At 39.3% G+C, this 26,287-nt stretch overlaps 1 protein-coding gene and 1 pseudogene across 6 annotated transcripts in view; both read right to left on the reverse strand.

Annotated features, from left to right (window-relative positions):
- Fbxl2 (F-box and leucine rich repeat protein 2) overlaps positions 1-24,775 on the reverse strand; it is an 82,478-nt gene extending 57,703 nt beyond the window's left edge. For 3 of the 6 annotated variants that reach the window (XM_063260438.1, XM_063260437.1, XM_063260436.1), the window contains exons 1-3: positions 24,632-24,712; positions 16,137-16,198; positions 15,906-15,999 (exon numbers count right to left, since the gene is read on the reverse strand). Coding sequence is in view for 1 of the 6 variants with exons in the window: in XM_003473395.5 (XP_003473443.2) it covers positions 16,137-16,198; positions 24,632-24,634 (65 nt within the window). In the remaining 5 variants the exon portion in view is untranslated. Of the gene's footprint in view, positions 1-15,905; positions 16,000-16,136; positions 16,199-24,631 lie in introns of those variants that run through there. The other 3 variants (XM_023566546.2, XM_003473395.5, XM_023566545.2) reach the window with 3 other exon arrangements.
- On the reverse strand, positions 937-6,199 carry LOC111757867 (SLAIN motif-containing protein 2-like; annotated as a pseudogene).
- Positions 24,776-26,287: the final 1,512 nt, after the last annotated feature.

Below are 26,287 nucleotides of genomic sequence, written 5' to 3' on the forward strand. Positions count from 1 at the left end.
AAACCTTAAAGTATGTTCCACAGATTATGAGGGGCCCTCTAGACCCCTCCAGGGAATCCAGAAGGTCAAAACTATTTCCACAATACTACAGTAGGCACTGTTACCTCTGTAACACAAAGCTTTTAACTCCTTTGGGAATATACACAAAAGGGAAATAGTTGGATCAAATGGAATTTGAGCAAACCCCATACTGAATACCAAAGTAGCTATACTAGTTTACATTCTGCCCAGTAATATAGAATGTTCCCTTGCCAACATTTCTTGTTGTTTGAGTTTGTAATGATAGCCATTCTTTCTGAAAGATGGAATCTCAGGTTGTTCTGCTTTGTATTTTTCTAATGGCCATGGATCGTTAGTAAACATTTTTTTGTAGATTTATTAGTCATTTGTACTTTTTCGGAGAAGTGTCTATTCATTTTAACTGACGCTCTCTTCCTTCTTCAGACAGGGTCTTGTTCTGTAGTGCAGGCTGGCCTTAAACTCTCAGCGATCTTTTGCCTCACCCTCCCAAGTGTTGGGATTATAGGCATGTGCCACTATACCCAACAAGTGCCATTTTTTTGATTGGCTCCTTTATTTGGGATGGGGGAGGGTTAATACTCTGTCGGAGTAGCTGGCCAAAAAAAAAAAAAAAAAAAAAAAAATTTCCTACTATGTAGGTTGTCTCTTTACCCTGCTGGTTGTTTTCTTTGCTGTGCAGAGCTTTTTATTTATGATCCATTTGCTGAGCCTTGGTGTTATCCCTGTACACCTGGGTTCTGTTCTGCTTAGGCCTCTTCCAAGAATTTTACCCATTTTACCTTCCAGAAGATTAAGTGCTTTACTATGTAAGTTTTTGATCCATTTTTATTACTGTGTGGGAGATGAGAGTCTAGACTGCATCTTCTGCACGTAGTTTCCCCAGCACTGTCCCCCCCCCCCCCCGCCCCAGCACTGACTGTTTAAAAGGCTGTCTTTTCTCCAGAGTACACTTTTGGCCCCTTTGATGGCTGAGTGTGCCAGCAGTGGTTTCTGCTTTCTCCATTCTGCTCCACTGATCCACATGTCTGTTTCTGTGTCAGTGCCACGCTTTTTAAAATCACTGTGGCTTTGTAATATAAATTAAACTTTAGGGCTAGGATGCCTCCTGATTTGCTCTTGCTGCCCAGGATTGCTTTGGCTGTTCTGGATCTCTTTTGATTTTTTTCTAGTTTTTTTTTTTTTTTTTTTGGTAGGGGGTACTGGGGATCAAACTTATGACCTTGTGCTTGCCAAGCAGACGCATTCGCCATTGAACTAAATCCCCAGGATCTTTTTTTTTGGTGGTGTTTCTATTCTTCAAGAATGCTGTTGGCATTTTTATGGGGATTGCATTAAGTCTGTGTATCAGTTTTGGTAATATGAGTGTTTTGAGTTTTGTTTTTGCCTATCCAGCAAGAGAGGTTATCTTCCCATTTTCTGATGTCTTCTTCAGTCTCTTTTCCAGGCTATTATAGTTTTCATTATCGAGGTTTTTCACTCCCTATCTTAATTCCTAAGCACTTAATTTTTTTTTTTTCTGAAGCTATTGTGAATGGGACTGTTTTCCTAATTGGTTTCAGTTATTATGAGTTGTGCTGCTGTAAACTAGGGTATGATTATGGAAAACATATTAGTTTTAATATAAATTCCATTCACACTAACATCTAATGGATATTAGATGGACACATTTTTAAAATTTTGCTTTAATTTCTAACAAGATAGGTAATTTACAACTCATAAAAAAAGCTCTTTGAATAAAAATCAAGATTATGTCCAGCAAAACTGACTTTCAAGTATTAAAGACAGAAACTGTTAGCAATGTAAAAGGACTCAAAGAATACAGGTTCCATGAACCCTTCCTGAAGAATCTTCTGGAGCTCAGGTATCAGAAAACAAAATAATTATACAACTACTTGGGAGGCTGAGGCAGAAAAATCACAAGTTCAAGACCAGTGTGGGCAACTCAGTGAGACCCTGACTCTAAATAAAATTTCTGGAAAGAGCTGGGGAAGTGCCTCAGTGACATTTACCTAGAATGAGCAAGGTCCTAGGTCCAATCAATCCCTGGTAGTGGTGGTAAGGCACCTCTATAACACTGGTAGCGGCTGTTTTCAAATAAGAGTTATTTGAAAAGAGAAAATATATGGTGGCAAATTGCTCTGAAAAGATGGACTTGGTACAAACATTAAAGAATGAGCAGTGGGAGCCAGGCAGCCTCCACAGACTCTCTCGACAGGGACCTGGTGAGAGGTTTTCTGTGGTGGAGTCAGACTGTAAAGAACAGAGTCTCTTCACAGGCAGAGACCCAGGATCAGGAAAAATCGGGAACATGCGATCCCATTCAAGAAACAAGACAAAGCCTTAATAGTTAACCTTTAAATGATGGCAACTGGGACAAAATGTATTGCTCAGTCTGGAAAAGGTTCTGGACTATCTAGCACCACACAACGCTATTTTTTATTTTTAAAATTGTTAAAAAATTTAAATGGACATTTACAACTACATAGCAAAGAAGCTAAAATCTTCTTAAGCTCAGTTGAAAGGTGTGTGATGCACCCTGTAATTGCAGCACTTGGGAGGTGAAGCCAAAAAGATTGCCATGAGTTTGAGACACCATAGTGAGTTTAAAATTAAGCCCAGTCTGGAATACATAGGAGACCCTGTCTGGAAAATAAATAAACCTCAGTCAACTACAAGGGAATACATATACACAACTAAATAAAGTCCAGGAAACAATACATGAACAAAACAAGTAGCTCAACAAAGAGATAGTACATTGGAGGAGGAGGAAAAGCAACATTTTTTTAGCTCATCATCATATAGAATTCTGGCGCCATCCTTCCCAGGCCCATTCTGTCACCTTCAAATTCACAGATACCATTTCTCTCCTGCATTATTCCCCGAAATACACAATACTGGTGGTTTAAATCTGCAGCTGCTTGTGCCAACTGAATGCCCCCCTACTGGTCAAGGCAATCAGTTATAGCACAATGGGAGTCTTGGTTTTATCTTTCTTTCAGTCTATCAACGTAGTTCTGAATATTAAGCCTTCCCTTTCCCTCTGTTTCTTCTGCCTATTTATAGAATGCCTTTCATTAGCAGAAATGAACAGAAATGCTGAGGTCTCTAAACTTTTTTTTTTAGGTGATTCAACATGTTAGAGCTGTTCAAACTAAGTATTTAAATGTAGACCTCACAATGAAAAATAAGAAGTCTGCTACAGCAGGAGGTATTAGTTTGGTGATAATCTGATAAAATCAAAACAGGTGTATTTATAAACACAGATAAAGAACAAGAGTTAGATGTAGAAGGTTACCAAAAATACTTAAAAAAAAAACTATGTAAGGCAGAATCTAAGTCAAAAGGAACAATATTTTCAAAGATTTTATAGAGATACTCAGTTTAAAGTAGACAAAATTTGGCCAGAGTTATAGCTCAGTGGCACAGCACCTGCTTGGCAAGCACAGAGTCCTGAGTTTGATTCCTGGCACACACACACACACACAAAAGTTGATTAAGTTAAGTAGGATTTAGCAGGCTATATTTTTCTACCACATAGTAGACCATTATAAAACAGATTTTAAAAAAATAGACCATTAGGCCACATAGAAGCAACAACACAACTGAAATGGGTTTCGTTGTTGTTTTTACCCCATCATACTCTCTGTATGGTTTTGTTCCAGGTTGTAAGCATTGAGGTGTTGTATCGAGAATAAAGGCACTGCTTGCTCTACTCCACCATGGAAACCTGCTAAATTCTCTGTTCTGTGACAAGTAACAGCACGTGAAGAAGCTGGCTTTGATGGCAAAGGCCATCTTTCCTGAGCCAGGGACTATAATGTTGAGAAAGATTGTACAACTGATACGCAGCCCTTATGGCAACCAAAATAAACACGAGCCCCACATGTCAATGCAACACGATAGGTGCACACTGTAACATTATGTATGGTGCCGATGTATGAGCTAAGTCCAAAACTGAAGAGTAAATAAAATAATTTTCCTGATGAATCTGCAAAAGTAATTTACCAAAGCCAGGTATGGTGGTACACACCTGTAATCCCAGCACCTGGGAGGCTGAGGCAGGGAGATCATCCCAAGTTTGAGACCAGCCCAGGTTACAAAGTGAGCTCAAGGCCAGCCTGAACTGCAAAAGTGAGATGCTGTCTCAAAAAAAAAAAAAAAAAAAAATTATAGAATTCTCCTAATATAGGCATCATGTTCTAAGTCTCTAATCCAGGTTGCTTTCTCCCAAATTTAATCCATATTTCCTTGGACTACTAGTGAAATATTTTAGATAACTAGAATATTAGCTCTCATTAACATAGTGCCATATTTATTCATACTATTTAGATAGTAAGTTAGGTTGAACATTAAATATTGGATAGCCTGAATTTACTATTTTCTCTCACTTAAAAATACGCATTTTTCTTTGGCATTCATTGACCAGATATTGGCCTTTGACAAATATTCAAAAATCACCTGAGTTTCTATTAAAACCAAGTAATTCCATGAAGAGTGACTGTAGGACTACCAAACACATCTGGTGTTAAATGTCACTGAAGTGCTTCTTGATCATCTCTATGCTAATCAGAGACAGGGCTTTTACAAACCCCAAGAGTCCTAGGTAACAGTCTGCACATATAAAAGTTGTTTAGCCTAGTGCAGGGGGACCCATGAGGTCATGGACCTCTGCATTCTTGTCTTTGCAGGTCACTACAGCCACCTCTCAAGCTGCCACAGGTTTCAGGAGCTGGCGAGAGCTGCTGCCAGACTGTGCGTGCCTGCTGCAAGGCATCGGGATGTCAGGGCAGGCTGCTTCCCACCGCCGTCCTCCCTGGAGGTCTGGTTAAAGTCTGTTCTGCACCATGGGAGGCCCAGCTGAGGAGGTGGCCTGTGAGAACTAGGCTATTTCTTGGGACCTAGAGAACCAGTGCCAAGGTTACTAAGTACTTTTGTTGGTTGTGAAAGCACCAACAGAGATGGTGCTGCTGGGGTGCGGAGTTTCTCTGGAGAAAGGTATAGCTGAAGCTCAAGGTTGCATAAGAAGTATTTCTCCATTTGGCACTTGAAAATTTCAGACACTCCTACTGCTTTTCACTGGGACAACTTGTGTATTAGATGTTTGGAAGGCTGCATCTTACCACTACATTCTACTCTTCCAGATGGAGATTGTGAACGAGGTGAATTTCTGGGTGACTGCTTATATGATGGTTGAGGTGAACTGTCTGGTTGATGGTGAGAACCTGTTAAGAGCAGGGTATTCTGCATGACGTGTATTGCTCTCTTCATCATCTAAACTTTGTGCATCAAGTTCCTAGTTATCAGATAAACCTCATGTGAACAGTTACAAAATAAAGCACAACTGTGCCAAGACATGGTGACTGTGTATTTTTGCCAGACTTTGTTCTTGCACCCAGGCTAGTATCCGCACATTGGTTGTATCATTTAACTTATAATTGGATGCAAGTGAATCTTTGTGTAATTCTGAAGCACTTAATTTACTACCTTTAGGGAATTAAAGTCTCTGTGGAGGGTCTCTATCTGATGAATTTTTGAAATTACCTGATTTTCCAGAAAGTATAAATTGTTTGACCACAGGAGGTGACATGGGAATTGAGAATGGAGAATTGAAGCCACTGGTAAGTGGGCTACTGTAAAAATGTGTGTAACTCATAGATTTGAAAGGATGATTGTAAAATTCTGCCTCTTGGGAGCTGACACAGTTTGATCAAGTTTGTGGGTAAGAGACTTTTCAAAACATTCAACAAGAGGTTTTGGGTGAACCAAAACTTGCGTGCACCAAACTAATGCACTAACCAATTTCTGTGTTGGCCTAAGTTTTTTTTTTTTTTTTTTGGTGAGGCAAACAGTCAGCTCTCCTCCCAGCTCTCCTCCAGCTCGCAGTGGCGTCAGGCAGCTTCTCCAAATGGCGAATGGGGTTGACCCACTCTGGTCGCCCTGATACTGAGGCCCAAGGGGAAGTCCTGTGGCCCCAGTGGTTCCTCAGCTGCTCATTCTGCCTCTCCAGTTCCTGCAGCTTCTACACCTCCTGGTCTGTGTTCACCTTGGAGTTAACATCCTCCATCCCATCCTGCCATCTGCTGGGATCTTGCAACCACAGGGACAGAGCCAGAGAAGAGGACACCAAGGCACCCAGCTTGGCTCCCCAGCACCTGACAGCCCCAGCCGAGCGCCTCATTCATGCAGACTCCAGGATTGCAGAGGCCAAGATATACACTTTTAATGAGTTTAACAACATACAAAACTAAATACATTTTTAGTTCTAATTATTTAATGTAACTTTTTATAACCTGTATATAGTAAAAATGAGGAACAATCCAATCCTGTACAAAGTGTAAACATTTAAAAAGCTGTTGTATTCCTTCCTGTATATACACCTCAATATGCTTTTGAAAATGCTAGTAAAATTTGAGAAATGAAATTTGTGAATATACACACTTAGCACTTTGAAAAAGTGTCTCTACTGGCTCCACAGAATGGCTGAAAGAGCTTGTTTTACCATCAAAAGCATCTACTATCTCCCCCGCCAAAACCTAGAATAACTGAACTTCTGGTTTCTGTCAATATGATAGGTATTATCTCATTATTATATGAATTGGTACTTAAATACGGGCCTACTGAAGTATCTTTTTATATATTTATTGGCCATTTTTATTTCGACTTTGTTCACAGTCTCTTCAAATTATATTTTTCTGACAGAATCTACCTTAATTTTGATTGCTTGCTTGCTTTATTTTTCTGAGCCAGGGTCTCACTATGTAGTTCAGACTGAACTGGACCTCAGTATGTAGCTCAGGCTGGCCTCAAATTCTCACTAATTCTCCAGCCTCAGTCTCCCAAATGCTGGCACTTTTGATATTTCAAAGTATTTTTTCTTTGTATATTGAAGAACACAGCTCTTGCTTGTAACTTATATCTAATTATTTCACCCATTTCTGTCCTACTTATCTTTGGGGTTGTATATGATGCCATTTTTACTCTTCACAGAGTCAAATTTACCAATCTTTTCTGTTGTAACTATTGAATTCAGTTTTGAAGTTAAATTAGCACATGTCTCACATAAACTACAGATAAACTCAGGGGCAGAATATATCTTTTTAATCCCTTCAGTTTGATCTTTATTGATATTTCATGCCACCTCACTGATGATTAAAAATCCAAAGTTATCATCCAAGTTTTAATGTACAACAAACATACCAACTTGGACTAAAGAATTTCCTCTGCCATGATGTGGACTCAGGTGCCAACGCTAAAACAGTAGATGAGTATAGAGAATAATGAAAAGGAAGAGCTCTGTATCTGATTTCAACATGCACGTTTATTTGGTTCCACGTTTCTTCATGCAAAGTGAAAAACAAAGAGCAACAAACCAAAAATCCTTTTACAAAAAGGATAAGTCTGCATACATGTTGAAACTTGAAACTATAGTATGTATCCTAAAAGAGCATCTTACCTGCTAAGCTGCCCTGGAATATATAAAGACAATAGACATCACAGACAGGAGGTAGAGGTATCAGTTCCTTGAAAAAGTCCAGGGAGTGCTGAAACCAACCAGCAGGCAAGAATACCCACCTTCCTGCACCGTGGACTGGAGCCCCACAATTACACAAAAGCACAGGACCATATCTCAGTCATCCCACACCAGAGTTATTTCACTCATGAGCTCGGCTTATAAATTTCAGAGAAGAAAATCTTGAAATTTTATATACTACTTATTTTTCAATAGCCTTGGCAAAGTCAACTGTTAGAACTGTCAGATTGGATGGATGGTAGCTGATTGTACACGACACAAAATTACTAAGCTCAGCTCTCTCAGTTGTGCAATTAAACCTCCCTTCATCATCCAAAAGACATTATGATTACTTAATTTTGCCATATATCCACATAATTTTAAAAAGGAAAGAAAATTATATAACTGATGGTGATTGAATTTTAGTAAAATGTGTCTAAAAAGATGTTTCTTTCATTACTACTTACAACTAATAAGACTTTGTATTCTCAGAATGTTTTAAACTCTTTTTTTTTTTTTTGTCTTTTTCGTTTTTACCCGTACCAGGGATGGAACTCACGACTGCCTGCTTGCAAGGCAGGTGCTTATGCCGCTGAGCTAAATCCCCAGCCCCTGTTTTAAACTCTTTACCACAGGAATAACTATCTCCTAAGGCAGTCATGATGAACCTTTTAGATCTTTCAATAATAATAAACATCCCTCTGTGACACATGTGCCACAGGTTCACCACCACTGTCTTAAGAGGTAGTTTATGTGGTTTCACCTTGCTCAGCATTAGTAGAGTATCTGGAAACAACTGTAATAAAAATTAAAATTTAAGGTCCAACAAATTGATATTAAAATTTATAACCTCCATTTTAGGCCAATATTCAATTCATATAAAATATCTTTACTCAAAAGCAGAATGATTCCAACAGACTTCTTTATAATACAAAACAGTTAATGTATGAGTTGTGCAATTCCCATGGAGGATGAATTAGTGCAGTTTAAGTCCTAGGCTACATAAACAATAATCAAGGTGCTTTGTTGAAACTGTTTTGCCAATAGTATTCAAAGATACAATTAGCAAAGCTTGATTTACCAATTATTTGCAATAAAACTGACTGTCATCACTACAGTGTTATTAAGTATTCAGGTTACCAAACTGGATATTAATAAGAGCAAATCTTTATTATTTACTAAATATCAGTTATTCTAAGAACTAGTAACAATCCCGTAAGAACTATGATTATTCCAATTTTTCAGAGAAAATTAAGCAACTTAAGGCCACACATTAATGAATGAGAAAGGTTGAAATTTCAGCCTAGCAAGTCTGGCTCCCAAAATAATACAGACATGATGTGGACAAATACACGTGAGGACAATCCAACTCACTAATAGATATAGATTATAACAATCAAGTATTTCTCAGCAAATGCTTGTGCCTGCCTGACAAGCATGAGGTCATGAGTTCAAACCCTGGTTATCCCCCCCCCAATCAATCAAGTATTCCCAAAGTTATAAGCATTTTATCACTGACACTCCAGGGAGAATAAAATTTTAAGCTATTTGAGCTGTGTGAGAATAAAGGGTAGAAAGAACTTGATTATCTTTAACTTAGAAGTGAACTGGGTAGAAAAACCAAAATTGTAAAAATTTATTCAGTAGTACATTAAAAATGAGTAGGAAGAATATGTGAATTAATGATACTAAGTATTCTTAAAATTAGCAATAAAATAATTAGATGAAAATACTATCATAAATTAGATGAAAAGACTATCATAAAGTCAAAGGATACGTATCTATTGATGAAGTAAGACTGAAGGAATTCAACAAGATTAGAGACAACGGTCTTCACTGTCATAAGGAAGTTTGCAAGACAAAGTTAAAAAAAAAAAAAAAGTAGCCCTATAGCAGAGCAAAATATGAAAGCATGGTTTAACTGAGAAGAAAAATCAAGATTTAAGGTCCATGGAACCCTGGTTGAACTCACATTTGAGGAATGAATTACGATGGAAATGGCTGCTCAGGTAGCCTATTCAGACCTTTCTTTGAAATTTTGCTGAGTAGCAGGGAAAGGAGAGAGCTATTCTTACTGAGACTACAATGACTAGGACTTAATGCAGAAATTAAAGTCAGCGAAAAATTAAAATATCATGGTTGGCTCAAGTTAAATCTTGAGACTCAAGAGTTGGAGAAGGCTTACAGTGGCAGTGCTTTAAAACTCAAATTGTCATTACAGACTCCAAAATAAAAACCAAAGTGGGGATGTAAACAGGTGAAAAAATAGGTTAGAAACAGTTGTTCTCAAATGGCAGTTCCCATTGAAAAATACACATGAGTCACATGTCACAGTTCAAAAGCTACAACCAGTGAGGACCTCCTCCAGGATTCCCAGAACTTGGGTCCAGTAAGGATCTTTAAAGGAACTACAATTTCTAAGACTGAAGATCAGAAATCATACTACCACAGAAAGTGATAATTCTTTATTTACTCATAATTTGTGTTCTATGGGACACAAGATGGCGGCTTGCTAGGTAGCTGGGTAGAGAACCTCTCTGGGAAAAACAGCTCAGATGCTGGAATTTGACAATATGGAGAGGGCTGGACGAGTGGAGAGGAATTCTCATGACACGAGGATGAAACTGAAGGAAAAAGAAAAATAGGGAGAGGAAGGCAAAACACGGGTGGAGAGCTGGAGCCAGATGCACTCACTGAGACCCATCCCAGGGCTGTGCTGGGCATACTGTGGAGTCAGAAGATTCAAGGTCACTCTGAAGCTGAGGCCGCTGATAAGGGGAGTTGGTGAGTCCCGGGCCCTTGGTGGGAGGATAGGACACAGCATGGAGTGGAGCCAAGGTGGAGAGCTACATTAATTCTCGGTGAGTACTGGAAATTGGGTCCCGTGGTGGGTGTGGCCAGCTGGAAGACATCTTGGAGTCAGGTAGAGTCCAGTGCCGAGGTGGCATCAGTCAGCCACTCCTGGCCCAGAGAGGACTGGTGGGATCAGCTTGGGCTAATTCACACCCCTGGTTGGGACCCAATAGCCAGGGACAAAACTGTCCCAACCCTGTGACATCCACAAAGCAAAAGCTAAGTTGCTGAAGGCACTTGCTGGTTAACTGGCTCAGAGAAGAGTGGTTTGCCCACAGTCCCTGCACGCACCTCAGATAACAGCAAACTAAAGAGGGCAGCAAAACCACACCCAGTATGCTTCGGAAAAACTGTAAGCAACACAGAGAGGGCCTGAGACCTCCACTATACACCTGTCTGAAAGAACCCAGAAACATGACAAGAGAAAAAAATAAAAAAATAACCGCCAGCTGCTACCCTTGGGAAAAATAAGCCCAGGAGAGGTACACACAGAAGAGAACCAGTGCAGCAATCATGCAATATTGGTTACAACATCAGCAGACATAAAGAAATACTTTCGTGACCTCAGAGATAAACTTAAAACTGAAATTCTAATCCAAGTGAGGCAAGATATAAAAAGATTAATAAAAGAAATGCTAACCCTCTCTCAAGAAGACATAGATGGAAGAATGGAGGAACCCAGAAAAGTAAGAGAAACCTTTGGTGAAGAATATAAACAAAATCTAGAATACATGAAACAGAACCAAAGAGATTACCAGTAAAGTAAAAGCACCATTGAAAGCTGGCAAAATGCCTTGCCAGAAACTAAAGTTAGCCTCTTGAAACTTGAAGAGAGATTTACAATGTGTGATCATGAAAGAAAAGACCTCTTAAAAATAATAAGGAACCAGGAAGTAAACGCTAGAAGATGACAAGAGGCTCTATAACTTAAAAAAAATGGGGGCTGGAGATTTAGCTCAGCAGCATAAGCGCCTGCCTTGCAAGCAGGCAGTTGTGAGTTCGATCCCTGGTACCAATTAAAAAAAAAACGAGCAAGACAAAAAAAAGAATAAAAAAAAAAAGAGTAAAAAACATAGGGGCTGGGGATTTAACTCAGCGACATAAGCACCTGCCTTGCAAGCAGGCAGTCGTGAATTCAATCACCAGTACCGATTAAAAAAAAGAATAAAAAACATAATGAAGAAGCAGGAGTAATCACAAATGAATTACAAAGGCTAATCGCAGAAATAATTAAGGAAAACTTCCCAAGCATAGGAATAAGAAACAATATCCAGATAAATGAGGCATACAGAACTCCAAACAAATACAACTAAAACAGATCTACACCCAGACATATAATAATCAAGATCCCAGAAATCCACCACAAGAACAGAATATAAAAAGCTGCCAGAGAAAAAAAGCAGATCACCAAAAAGGAAAAATCATCAAAATAAAGATAGACTTATCAACACAAACTATCAAATCGAGAAGAGCCTGGGGGGAAATAGTCCAAGCCCTGAAAGAAAATAAGCTCCAACCCATATTGATGTACCCTGAAAAACTCTCTCTCAAAATTAATGGAGAAACAGTCTAACAAACCAGCTTCAAATAAGATCAGTCATACAAACCAGCTTCAAAGATGTTTCCAAGACAAGGAGTTCATGGCCACCAATCCAACACTACAAAAAATACTGAAGGACATTCGAGAGAGAGAGAGAGAGAGAGAGAGAGAGAGAGAGAGAGAGAGAGAGAGAGGAAAAATACCAGGATTCCAGCAACAGTGGCAGGGAGGCCTCAATGAATGGGGCAGACAGAGAATGAAGGAGAAAAGTGGACAAATAATAGCAGAAAAATAGAACAGCAGGGATGAGGCAGAGAAGGTAGGCTATAATCTTTAATATAGCCTTGACACACTAACAAAAAGAAACACAGGCAGAGTAGATTAGGAGGCAGGATCCATCGAGATGCTCTGAATAGGAAATATACTCAACCTGAAAGAGAGTTAATAAATTGAAAGTCAAAGATGAGAAAACAATGCTGTATGTGACAGGGAACCAGAGAGAAATAGGGACAACTTGTCCAGCAGCCGCAGATAGGTTGCAAAGTTATGACACTTTTGTGCAGTGTAGAACTACACAGCTAGAAGGAAGGAAAACCTCGTGGCTTTAGTAAGCAAAGGAATACAGCTCAAGATCAAGCTCAGGTAAAAAGGTTCAGCACCACTCAGATAGATAATGGACTGACCCCCTAATCTAAAAATTAACGGAGCTAGTGGGACCCAAAATATACAAAGCATCCTTAGAAAGGGAAAGGTGAGGAACTGCCTAAAAAAAGGAAGGCAGAGGGCATTCTTAAAAATGTATCAGTATCGCTCTGTTTAGTTTGATATTTTCTTCCAATGTGTCTACTCAGACTAGATGTGAGGGCACAGACAGCTATCCCAAAAATAGCAGGCTATACCATGGTAACTATCCTTACTTTTCTATTAACTTAAACTGAAGCCCTGTATTACTTACATTGTCTTACTATGACTGATCTTATTTGAAGCTGGTTTGTTAGACTGCTGGGTTTTTTTGTTTTTTTTTTTTTAAAGACCGCTGTTTTACCTTGACTGATTTTATTCGAATTTGGTATGCTTGATAATATCAAGTCTAAGAGTAGAGGCAACTACTCTGAAGATGACAAGATGTAATAAGATACCCATCCCGGTTTGATTATTAACTGCTTTTGAAGTCCTACAATGTCTCCAAAGTTGTGTTTTTATTATAATAGCTATGTAATGCTATGTTCAATTATATTTTGTCTGAGAATGTGGACAATTCTATTGAAAACAACAAGAGAAAGCATAGTAAGTACTGTAGATCACCTAATATTGTGGTTTTATGTCTTTTTCATTTCATGTTTTTCCTGCAATTTGTTTTGTTGTCTTGTTATGATCTGTTTTTCCCTATAATACAGGAAGGATAGATATACATGTAGAGATTCACACATGGGGAGAGTTTCTAAACAGTTTATGGGAACAGATTATATAATGCACGATATAATGAAGAGATACTCTGAAGAAGAGGAGACAATAAGATATTCAGTGCTAATTCTGTAGCATTATGATATAAAATCTAGTAATACGATTATTCACTGCTCAGAGTCATATTAGTCTAGTTCCTTATATTAAATTTCAGCATACGTAAAGATAAGGACAGCTAGTACGAAGAGAATGAGACACATTATGGCAGTCACTATTGACTTCCCCAATGTCAGTTCTTGAAGACCTAAAAAGCCTTCATCATCCTGTTATGATTAGATTCGTTCTATAATGTTCAGTATGTATTCAGTGTGTGTGAAGATGGGGTCAACTATTTGAAAGAAAACTAGAGACAATACAATAGACAGTGAAGATCTCCAGTGGATTTGCTTTGAAATCCATGTTTCTTGAAATTGTTTCCTTATGATCTGCTTTGCTATGTTTAATCTTACCCTCTTTAAAATAAAAAAAAAAAAAATAAAGTTCAACTTGCAAAAAAAAAAAAAATTGTGTTCTATGGCCAATTTATAAAAGCCAACCCTATTGTCCAGGATATTAAGTTAGGACCTTGAGTCACAAATAGCAGTATTCACCACAAAGGTGGAGTTTAATTGTAAACTAGTGTTGAATGACTAATACATTGTCTTCCTAAAGGTGGTAATGATTCTCCATATTAAGAATGCCACAGTCACACTTCAACCTCCTGCTGGTTGCTAGAGAAACACTCACACTGAGGCTGCTTATTCTAGGGGATAATCCCTGTATAGCACTGTATAGCAGTGCAGATTATGTTCCCTAAAGTTGCACGGTAACAATTTGCCAATCCAGACTCAGCCAGATTGGCTCCAACAAACATAACACCTTACATATTTGAGCAGTGCTTTGTAGCATATGAGAAACATATATTCTTTGGTACCATTTTCTCTCTCTCTCTCTTTTTTTTTTTTTGATATGGTTTTTCTACATAGTTCAGGCTACCCCCAAACTCATTATGCTGCCCATGCTGTCCTGAACTCACAATCTTTCTAGCTGAGCTTCCCAAGTGCTAGAATTATAGGCATGTGCCATCATGCATGGCTGTCTCCACTTTCTTAATTCAAAATTGTGTAAAAGGCTAAAGAATATTCTTGTTGAAATATTTGTTTTATTAGAAAAAGTATGATATATTTTTTAATACAATTGTTTATTTTCTTTCTTTTTTTTTTTTGTCTTTTTCTTTTTTTATCAGTACCAGGGATCGAACTCATGACTGCCTGCTTGCAAGGCAGGAGCTTACGCCGCTGAGCTAAATCCCCGGCCCCTATTTTCTTTTTAATTGACTGAGTACAACAAATTCCTGACAATAGTATCAAAAATTCCTGATGACTAATGAAACACACTCTGAAGCCACTATCAGGTGATCACTACCAGAGATGTTAAATTCTCATGTTTCTGAAAAAAAAAAAATCTAACATACTAATGACAACAAAGATGAATAATCTATGTCATTTCCAGAGTGACTCTGTGGTGAGCCGAGAAGAGATAAAAAGAATTACTTTCAATTATTAAACCAAAACTCATATTCATTACCAAAATGTTGAAATAAGATTTAGTACAGCTAGAGAGTGGAGTTATCTGCTCCATTTCTTACTGTATTTTAGTACTGTATTTCCTAAAACTTTTCCATGAAATACTGAAAGGGTCCTACTGTCAGGAAGTCTGAAATACAACAACTACTCAAATGTGCCATGCACATTTAGTAATTTAAGGTTCTAAAGAGTCCTGCAGTAAAAAATTAATTTTGTCCTACAGTTTTTTGTTTCTTGTTTGTTTTTGTACCAGGGATTGAACTCACGATCTTGCACTTGCCAGGCAGGCACCTGTGCCACTGAGCTAAACCCCCGGCTGTCCTACAGTCTTGAAGTTCATTTCCTATACTTATTTGATCACATAACCTGCTTGGTTTGTTTGTGGAATATTAATGATAGAAAAAACAGTTTGGGAAATGTCACTCAAAGAGCACCATGTATACATAAATTATTTGTAAAGCATTAAAACACAATAACATCGACCCCTAAATCTTGGATCATTGCAGAATAAATAAATCAAGATTTAAGGTCCATGAAATGGAGACTTGGTTGAACTCACATTTGTGGAGTGTCTCAGGATCAACAAATGTTGGCTGATAGCTTTACTTGGTAAAATGACAACTGAAATACCATTTCTATATATTTTGTAATGTCGGGAAAAAAAACCCCAAAAACCCTATTTTAAATAACATGCCATATTTAGCACATACTTCTCATAAAATGGAAAAAAACACACCAACATCAGTATTTGGGGCCAAAAGCATTTTAAGTGCTAAGAATTATCACAGTTGTATTTTTTGTACTTATTTTTAAATTCATTCATCAGGAAACATCTAAAACTGACTGCAGAAGTTTTTAAGTTTAGCAATAATCCTTCCTCATATTATTTACAGTCTGATTATCTACTTATACCCAAACAATGACACCTACTGAAGATTATTATAATACTTACCACATTACAAAAAGAATCCAAACCAATGCTACGTACATACTTAGTACACTCTGGATTAGACCAAGTAAAATTTAACAACAAGCTGAACAGCATTCTATAAAACAAAAACAAAAAGTCAGTTAGGCTAATTCTGTCTCTTTTTCTACGCTGTGGACTCACAGTGAGAAAGACAGTCTTGGAACTTCAGGACTGATCAAACCTGAACTCTACCTAAAATTTCTCAACACTTACCTTAATAAAAGTTCTTTGGGTAATTTTTTGTTAATTAGGCCTTCATCACTGTTTGAGAAAACCTAAAAGAAAAAAAGAACAAAATTTTGTAACTGTTCTTTAATCGATTCAAAAAAAATTACTATTTTTCATACTAGATTAGAACAACCTCAATCATTGTCTCACAGATATATGATTTCACGAGACCACCACATTCTAATGTTGAAGGACAGAAAATATTTTATACCATACCATCCTTGCATTTAAAAAAGGCAACACACAGCCCCGCTTTGTGTACTATACCACAGTGGAGGTTCCAGACAAGGCAATTAGACAAGAAAAAGAAATGAAAGGCACCCAGGTTAGAAAGGACTAAAGCCACCACTATTTACAGGTGACATGATCTTGTCCTGTATACAACACAGGCAATTTTAAAACTCCACAAAAATTCAATTAGAACCAATCAAGTGCAGCAAAGCTGTACAATACAACATCAAATATATTCATTTGAAAGACATATTTCTGTATGAAAGTAATGAACATTCTAACAATAAATTTAAGAAAATAATTCCACTTATAATATCACTGAAATGAATACTGTACTTAGGAAAAAACTGACAAAAGTGCAAAACTTCCACATTGGAAAGTTATGCAAAAATTATTGAGAGAAATGAAAGACAAATAAATTGAAAGAAAAACACAGTTGTGAACAGAAAGACTTAATAGTATTATGTTAACAACACTTCCACAAACTTACTCACAGATTTAATATAATCCCTGTCAAAAATTCCAGCTGCCTTAATTTTTACACAAATCTACAAATTGACCCTAAAATTCATGGTGAAATGCAAAAGATCCAGAACAAAACTTTACTGAGAAAAAAAAAAAAAGCTAGAGGACTCAAACTTTCTGACTTCAAATTTTACTATAAGAAAAGGTATTGTGGTATGTGCCTATAGTCTCAGCTACTTGACAGGCTGAGATATGAGGAATGCTTGATCCCAGGAGACCAAAACCAACCAGGGCTACACGGTTAAGACCTCATCTGAAATGAAACAAAACTTTACCACAAAACTATGAAACACTGATACTGGCATAAGGATAAATACCATACATGAATAGAACAGGGTGTCTAGAAACAAACTTACATTTGTGGGCAATTGATTTAAATGGTGAAAGAAGTCTTTTTTTTTTTTTTAGCGGTGCCAGAATGATGGGCAATAGTGCACACCTATAATCCCAGCTACTTAGGAGGCTGACACAGGAGGGTCACAAGTTCAAGGCCAGACTGGGCAACTCTGCAAGACCCTGTAGAGCTGAAAATGTAACTCAGCACTTTGTGAGTTCAACTCCCAGTAATACACACACACACAGAGGGGAAGGAGGAGGAAGGGGAGAAAAGAGAAAGGAAGAAATCATGCCACAACTGGATAACCACATACAATCAACTTGCAACACTTCCTTAACAACTACAAAACACTCAAAATGCATTGGAGCTTTTTTGTACCTCTGAGCATTGAAACACAAGGCCTTCGCACTGAGCTATTAATCCCAATCTTTTTCTAGTTCCCTAAGGAGTTATTGGTTTATCTTTCTTCTTCTTTAATGTAAATATTTACAACTGTAAGTTTCCCTACTGAACACTGCTTTAATAGAATCCCTTCAGTTTTGGTACGTGTGCTTTTATCCACATTCAGCTCAGTTTTGTTTTGCTCAGTTTTGTTCAGTTTGTTTATTTGTTTTTTGAGACAGGGTCTCGCTATGCGGTTTAGGCTGGTCTTGAGCTCACTTTATAACCCAGGCTGGTCTTGAACTTGAAATGTTTCTCTTGCCTCAGCCTCCCAAGTGATGGCATTACAGATATGCAATATCACGCCTGGCTTTAAAATGAACATTTCTAAAAATAAATCTAAAACCTAAAATACTAAATAACAAAAATTTACTGAACAAGGAATAAACTTTCCAACATATATTTTATTCCAAATGAAGTAAAATTCAAAGAATTATTTGAATGAATTTTAACAATTACAATATAAAAATCTAAAATTACAGAAAATCATTTTTAAAAAACTTTCCCCTTCCACATCTAAAAAACTTTACATGAAACACTGGTTTTGTGATTGACAAAAAAAAGCAGATGCCAATTACTGAACATGAACTGGAGTCACAGAAGAACCTCTCAAAGCTATAACATTCATATGATGAGCCCTGCTCTAAGCATGTCTTCATTAATTTCTTTTTATTTCCACTAAGTGAAAGAGGGATGAAACTGGAGATGTCTATCCATGCCTGCTTTGTTCACCACCAAATCCAATGCTGGAAATAAAGTAAAAATCATTTATAACTGCTCAAAGCTTTTGAAGCCCAAATAGGAAAACTAACTTCCTAACATATACTTGGCATTTATGTTGAAGAAAATACAATGATTACTATACACAATAGTGTATAGACACAATCCAATAATCATTCAAGCAGATTCTTAAATAAACTGCTTGCTTTTAAAATCTGGCTCAGTTGTCAGCTAAGGATGTGAGGGTGATCTGGCTGTCACACCTATTGCTCCATTGAAGGATGGCTAGGGCTGATTCTGCTGACCATGCTGGCTAGGCAGATGTCCCCTTCATTCCTCATTGCTCCTTGTGTGTCCCTCCTAAAGTTGCATGCTCAAAGTCCCCAGTGGAAGAGGGTTTACGAGCAGCTGTGCTCCCCTGCTAGAACCTCCAGACAGGCTCATAGTTACCAGCTGAATGACCCGGGCAAGTTACTTTATCCTTCTATGCCTTGGAGTTTCCTCATCCTAAAACACAGAGATGACATCTTCCTCACAGGGCTATGACAGTCTAAGACACTCTTATTTTTTTGTTGTTGTTGAGACAGACTAACACTCAAAATTACAGGAGGAATGGTTCATACTGACTCACAGTCTGCAGAGGTTTTAGTTTATAATCGGTTGGCTCCAAGGCAGGGTGACATATCATACAAGCATCACAAAACAGTGTATGATGGGCAGAACGTAGCAAAGCAAGAGGCCTTAGCAGCTTTTCCTCATTCCCTATATAGGCCACTAGGTTCAGGGTAGTGCCAAATCAGTGAACTAACTCATTTACTAATCACATAGCCAAACACACAGGATATATGGTAGAGTGGTGAGCAGCAGAAAAGAACCTCTCTAACATTTGGTGTCCAGACACTGGTATATAGAAACATGAGGAAGAGGAGGAGGAAGTGGGTTCCCAGGACCCAGGAGGGATCTAAAGCAAGAACTGGAGCCCACAGGGACAGCAAAACAGAAACTTCAGTGAAGAAGAAAGAGGTGGCAGGCAGCACTTCCTCCCTGAGCCTGAACTTACTGCACAGGAAGGGCAGCTCAAATCTACCTACTTATGGTAACAGCTGGCATTCCCACAGGCCTCCATGGAGAAAGGCTCTAATGGAATGGAACAGCAGATGCAGCAGACTGTAGTGGCTGGTGAGTTATTGGGACTCAGATGCCCCGCAGGAAATGACAATTGGCTAGGAGCCATTGAGAGGCACCAATTGAGCTCAAAACTCAGAGCAACTGCTGGCTCCATCCAGGGGCTCCCAGTGTCAGGGTCAGGAAGCTGAGTTCACGTTGGCAAGAGATCAGGGGCTGAGTTCCACCCCACAGGAAGCCGAGTTCAAACCAGTTGGAGGCACCCAGACTGCTAAGGCTAAACAGGTGTAGTTCCAGCCTGATGGTCAGAAACCAGTCTGCCCTTCAGAGAAAATAAAGGTGCAGGCTCACTGGGATTACCCACCACCCCACCACAAAACTACCACTGGCTTGCTGGGATTAATCAACATGGATCTGCCCATACTGTCTACCAGTGACAGGAGACACACATTGAAGTGGACATCTTTAAAATTTTTTTCTCTTTTTTTTCTTTTTATTTGTTCTTATTTTTATATGAATGTGAACGTGGTTTCTAGTTTTGTTGCTGTTGTTTTTATTTCTTTCTTCTCTCTTTCCTTCCTGTCTTCTTCACCATTTCCCCAAAGTTTGCATGATCCTTTGTCCTCCAGCATTACTTCTAATCTCTTCCTCTTCTTCTATTTCTCTATATGCCCCCAAACCCTTTTAAACTTTCTCTCCTGAGGGTGAAATTGTCATACCGAGGGCCTATTTATTGCATACAATTTTCTAGTTTGTTTTAGATTTTATTATATAACCACTAATCTAGTTCATACATTAAGATTAAAAGTGGCAAATTAATAGTTATCTTAGTTTGTCGCTTTCTAGGCTATGTTTGATGCTATTGTTATTGTTGATTGCACCATATTAGCCAAAGTGACATAATTGCTCTAAGCAGTTTTTCTGCTTGGTGTACCAAGATGAGATTGCCTAAGGGTCATGGCAATCACACGTCCTTAATCCCAGCATCACACGGGATCCAGCCACCTCTTAAAAAGACACTTAGGAAAATGCCTCATACATAAAATATACACAACAATTAGTAACTGTCATTATTATAGAGGAAGTATAAATAATGAAGACATTTTCATTAACAAAATTCTAAAATTAATGTGCTAAGTCATTCATATTGTTATAGGCAGCTGAGTTAGATAGAAATACTAAGGCAATCAGACAGGGCTGGGTCCTCGAGGGAGCTGGCACAGACCATATACCTTGTGACCTCGGAGAAGATGGACATCTCCACTGTGGGCCAGATCTCAATACAAAAGGCAAAACAAATGCAAGCACATTCCAAGCATAAACATCAGGGATTGATACTCTGAATATGTATGGATCACCTTGAGCAACTCCCTACAAGAAAAGTCACTGCTCCATAAGAATGCCCACTTGCTACGGGACTTGCTTCCCTCTTTGTCCCTGAACAAAGGGATAAATTGACCCACTGCTTCAGGTCAATTTTACCTGAACAATTAACCTTACTAGCTGACCATAGTTCTGTACCACCTCATGCCCATCAGTCTTGCAAGTTCCCAGTTTTCCCCATTTGGACCTATCTCACCTCATGGTTTTACTCTATAGAAGTACCTAGAAAAGGCAGTCTTTGGCAACTCACTCAGGACCTATTTTGTCTCTCTGACAGCTTTCTTTCTCTCAATAAATATATTTTGCTCTTAACCTCCATTGTTCCTAAAATTCATTCTTGAATTTTAGAAAACATGAACTCATAATGGACATCTAGTAGGTTGGGAGTTTCATCCCCCTCTATCAATATCAACTGTTGAACGTGTATGTTTAATTTATGCATTTAATGAAGTACAATATAATCTAGAATACAATTTCAAGTATTAAACACACAGCCTTTTCATTGCTCTCTCCAGCATCAATTATTTCTCACCCTAGCTAAAGCCTATATGTCACTAAATCAATTTAACCCCTTCTATGAATTAAATTCCTGTCCTTAAAAATATTTTTAAAAGCAAAGCATTTCAGGGCTGGGGATTTAGCTCAGCGACATAAGTACCTGCCTTGCAAGCAGGTGGTCGTGAGTTCGATCCCCAGTACCAATAAAAATGAAAAAGACCAAAAAAAAAAAAAAAAAAGCAAAGCATTTCTAAATTCAGTAAAGCAACCATCAGTACAAAAGTACAGTAAGCCAGCTATTCAGGAGGCTGAGGCAGAAAGCCAAGTTGGCGCCTAGCATGGGTAGCTTACCAACACCCTGTCTCAAAATTTAAAATTTAAAAAATGTCTGAAGATATAGCTCAGTGGTAGAGTGACTTTGGGGAGGGGAATGTGGAAGGGCGGAGGAGCTGGAGCATAAGTAATACAGTAGAATGCTCTTGGGGTATGTAAAGCTCTAAAATTCGTGAGAAGAAATCAAGCAGATTGTGGGTCAGGGCAGAAGAGGTGAAATTTTAAAAAAAGGAAAATGTGATAATAGGAAGATGAGATATCAGAGCGCTGTGAAAATATGATTTTTTTCCTTGCTCTAATTTTAAGAATTTTTCTCGCATATAATATAAAAACAAGTTGTTGGGAGCAGGAACCAGGGGTCTGGCAGTGAACAGGTGTGGAAAACCACACACTGAAGCTGGACCTCAACCAGTTCCTCATCCTGCAGTAACCTCAGCCTTCTAGACAAAGCATCGCGCTGATATTAACCTGGGAATAGCTTCATAACATAAACAAAAGAAGTTTCTCATGGGCCCAACAACATGTTTACCTTTGCTGTATGCACAAGAAAGTGTCCTAAGTGACTTGTACTGCTCTTTGTTTTGAAACATTATAAAAACTCTGGGGTCCATCAATAAATCACCTTTTGCCTCCTGAGCAACTGGTCTCCCTGTGTCTTCAGTCTCTCGCCTAACTCCTTCCCCGCGCTGGCTGCGGCACCGGGCAACAAATCACTGTCAGCCACGGTGGTACATGTGAGTAATCTCATCATTGGGGAGACTGAGGCAAAAAGATCATTGAGCTCATGAGTTTGAAGCCAGGCCTGGGCAGCATAGTGAGACCATCAAATTAGGGAAAAGAATAAACCACTGCAATACTTTCAGCACTTGCATTTTTGCAATATGCACTTTATCAAATGCTTGCCAGTGCTATCATCACTTTTTAAAAAAACTCAGAGTTAAAAGGAAACAGGAAAAATAAAGGTGGTGTTACTGCTATTTGTGGGTTATGTTTTTTCTGTTATCAACATGTGATCCTCTTGGAGATGTTTTTCTAGGGTCAAGGATGGGGGGGTAGTCATCCACCATGCTTCTGCTTTTTACAAAAAAAAAAAAAAAAAGACAGTCAAATGTGGCGGTGCATGTTATAGCCTAGTTTTTTTTTTTTTTTTTTTTTTTTGCCTCTTCAGAGTTAGTATAGCCTAGTTTTAACCCTTGCGCCCCCTTCCTGTTCTGTATGCGCCGTTTCAATAGAGATTAAAATTCCACCTCCAGTAAAGACTTAAGTTTCAGCTCCTTGTAAATCCCCTTCCCTTCCTATCTTTCTAGGTTAAGTTTCAATTTCCTAAGAAAGCTGTAAAAGCCTTAGGTATGTTTCCTGTAACCCCCTCCCTTACCCCTCCCAGCTATCTGTAATAAAATGTGCTGTTCTTTAAGAAATGCTTAACTTCAAGGAAATTACAGGAAGTTCTATAAAGCCCAGATGCTACCCAACTGTGTCAGCGATTACAACATTCCTGTGGTTTTTGGCTTTAAAACCCAACCTTTCTAGCTGTAAGGTGTGCAGTCTCCAAATTGGCTCCTGGAGACTGTGTCGCCAGGCCTGGCCTAAAACAAAGCCTTTGCTCCCCAAATTTTAATTTCTTGCTTCCTTGGGTTTTATTCCAGGGTCTGAGCTATCACAGTGCACATCTGTAATCCCAGCATTTTTGAAGGGTGAGGCATGAAGATCACAAATCTGAGCTCAACCTGGGCAATGTAAGGAGACCCTATCTTAAAATTTTAAAATTCTGGGGATGCAGTTCAGTGCAAAGGCCCTAGTTTTGACATCCATACCAAAAAACCAAAAAGGAAAGAAGACAGACCAACAGATCAACAGACCAACCCAGGTCCAGTCAGGGCTCCAAATACTTCCTCCTTCTCTCCAAAAGATCACCTGCACTTTGGGAGTACTCTGCATTTTCAACTCATCAGTACTTTAACCCTGCAGATAAGTTCATCTCCATCATGGGACTTATTTAAAACAAAAAGCCAATCCATCGCTCAAATGTTGGCATTTCCCTATTATCTCCTCAAATATTTTATATTAGGATTGTTTCCTCTCCTCTTTCGCGGTCCTTAGAGGTCTCTGGAAAAATCGTATCTCTAGCAATACCTTGAAGTTTGTCTATTTAAGCCAACACCTCAGTGAAGTCTTCAAGTGAGGCTTCTAAAGTATGAGCGTCCTGGAGTCAGGTAGTATGCGCATGACCTCTCAAGTTAATCGAACAAAGGTTAATGACTTAAGACTTTTTGAACACACTAATCATGAAGGAACTAAATCCCTTAGGGAGGGTGCTGCACTCAGGAAAAAACCCTCCTGCTCAATGTCCCCAGTTTTCACCAAAGAAGAAATGGGGGAGGGGGTCCGAAACTACAAATAGAAATTCCACATGCTACACAGAAACCCTATCAGAATTATGCATTTGAAAGAAATACGTAATGTGGGTATTTAAATCTACACTTGCATTAAACAGGACTAGGCACACCTAGAGTAAACAGGAATATATATTACATTCACATTTTTTAAAATCACACCCTCTCTAGGTTGCTGCCCTGGTTCACCAGGGCCGAAAAGCATCCCGCGGTCCGACGCCCCGCTGGGCTGGGGGCCACGCGGCGACCTGCACTAACCACTGCACCGGGCGCAGCGTCACGGCCGTCCCAGCAGGCGGGCGCCCAGGACCCCTTCCCGGGCACGCCCCGCCCCGCCCTGTCCTGTGCTGCCCTGCCCTGCTCTGCCCTGCTCTGCCGTCCCTCAGGCCTCGCCCGGCGCTGTCCACAGGACCCCAGTGGGCGGCTGCCCAAGGACCTGCCCGGGCCGGTAGGGCGAGGCTGCCCGGCCACGGCCACGCGGGCCCCAGACTCACCATGGCGGAAGAGCGGCCAGCGCGCACACCACCTGGGGTCACACGGCGCCGGCGACGCCCGTTGTCCTGGTGACGCCAGCCCGGCGCCCCGCCCCGAGCTCAAGGTGGGCTCTGAGAGGCCATTGGCGTTGGGAGCACACGTGACTCCAGGGGCGGTGCCCTTTGCACCGCCCCGCCCACCTCTCAGCGCCAAAGCCGCTCAGGGCTGGACCTCTGTGGGATCAGTCCTCAGCCTCAGCGCCTTGCTACCCCTCACCTAGCAGGTGGCCGGGCTGCAGACCCGCCCAGCTGAAAGGGATCTTCACGTCGTTTCCTTACTTATGAAACGCAGTGCGCTGGTAATACATGATTATTGAGGACGTTGTAGATTACCAGTAACAAGGATTTTAAAAACTCTTTAAATACTAACACCTGAGCAGCCACTGCTTCTATTCCAGTTTGCTTCCACGTTTCCAATGATACTATGTCCTTAAAAGTGGAAGATAACCATACATGTTTTGTAATCTGCTTTTTTCAATTAAAAATTATAAACCAGGTGCCATGGTGTGCACCTGTAATCTCAGCTACTTGGGAGACTGAACCAAGAGGATTTTTGAGTCCAGCAGTTCAAAGCCAGCCTAAGCAAAATAAGGAAACCCTAACTCAAAACAAAACAGAACAAAATTATTATGCAAATAGCATACCAATTAATGAAATAGCGTCATAAATTCTTGTGTATATCTCTCAATCACTGACTAACCAGTAATTTGTTGGTGGAGGAAAGCATTCAAACCATAATAACATCCTCCCAAAAACCATAATAACATCCTCCCAAAAAACAAAAAACACACATGAGAGATTTGCACTCACTCTGAGAAAGAAAAAAAGTCTAATTTTTAGCTCAAGGAATATAAGATCAAATTTCTGTTTTTCTCTGAAATCCATCTCTATATTGCTTTTCGGAAAATTTTCTTGTTTTAGCAGCACTGATTAAAATATATTTTACAGTTAATGAAAAACTGAAGCTGCAATAAACAAACAAGTCTTTCCAAGCCAACAGGTGCAAAGAGAGGCAGTGCTCCCCAGATTCACAGCCCAGGCAGACTACCCTATCTCACTGGGTGTTGAAGTGCTGTGGGGGTTTTGCACCACCTGCTGAGGTTGTGTAAATTTTCAACTCATTTGTGTAAAATACCAACAAACACAATTGCTAGGCTGTGTGATAACTTTTTTTTCCCCTTTTTTTCCAAATCCATTTTACTTCAAGGATAAAAAGAATAAAAGAACTTGTTTTGTTTTATAGGAAACTCCCAGACAGTCTTCCAAAGTGGCTCTAGCAGTTTGCATTCCTACCAGCAGTGAAGGAGGGTTCTTTTTGCTTGGATCTTCACAAGCATTTGGTGCTGTCAACACTTTGGATTTCAGCCATTCTAATGATCTGTCTTGGTATCTCCCTCTAATTTGCAGTTCCCTACTGACATATCGTATTGAGTATCTTTTCATACACTTATTTGGCATCTGTAGGTCTACTTGGGTGATTTTGATCCTTTACCGATTATTTGATATTTATTTTCCTATTGTTGAGTTTCAAGAGCTTTATGAATACAAGGGCTTTATCAGACATGTTTTGCAAATATATTCTCCCATTTTGTGGCTTGCCATTTCCTCTGTTTCATC

Source organism: Cavia porcellus, unplaced genomic scaffold (genome assembly GCF_034190915.1).
Source record: "Cavia porcellus strain 051 isolate PalLab524CR breed Dunkin Hartley unplaced genomic scaffold, mCavPor4.1 scaffold_13, whole genome shotgun sequence".
NCBI lineage: Eukaryota > Metazoa > Chordata > Mammalia > Rodentia > Caviidae > Cavia > Cavia porcellus.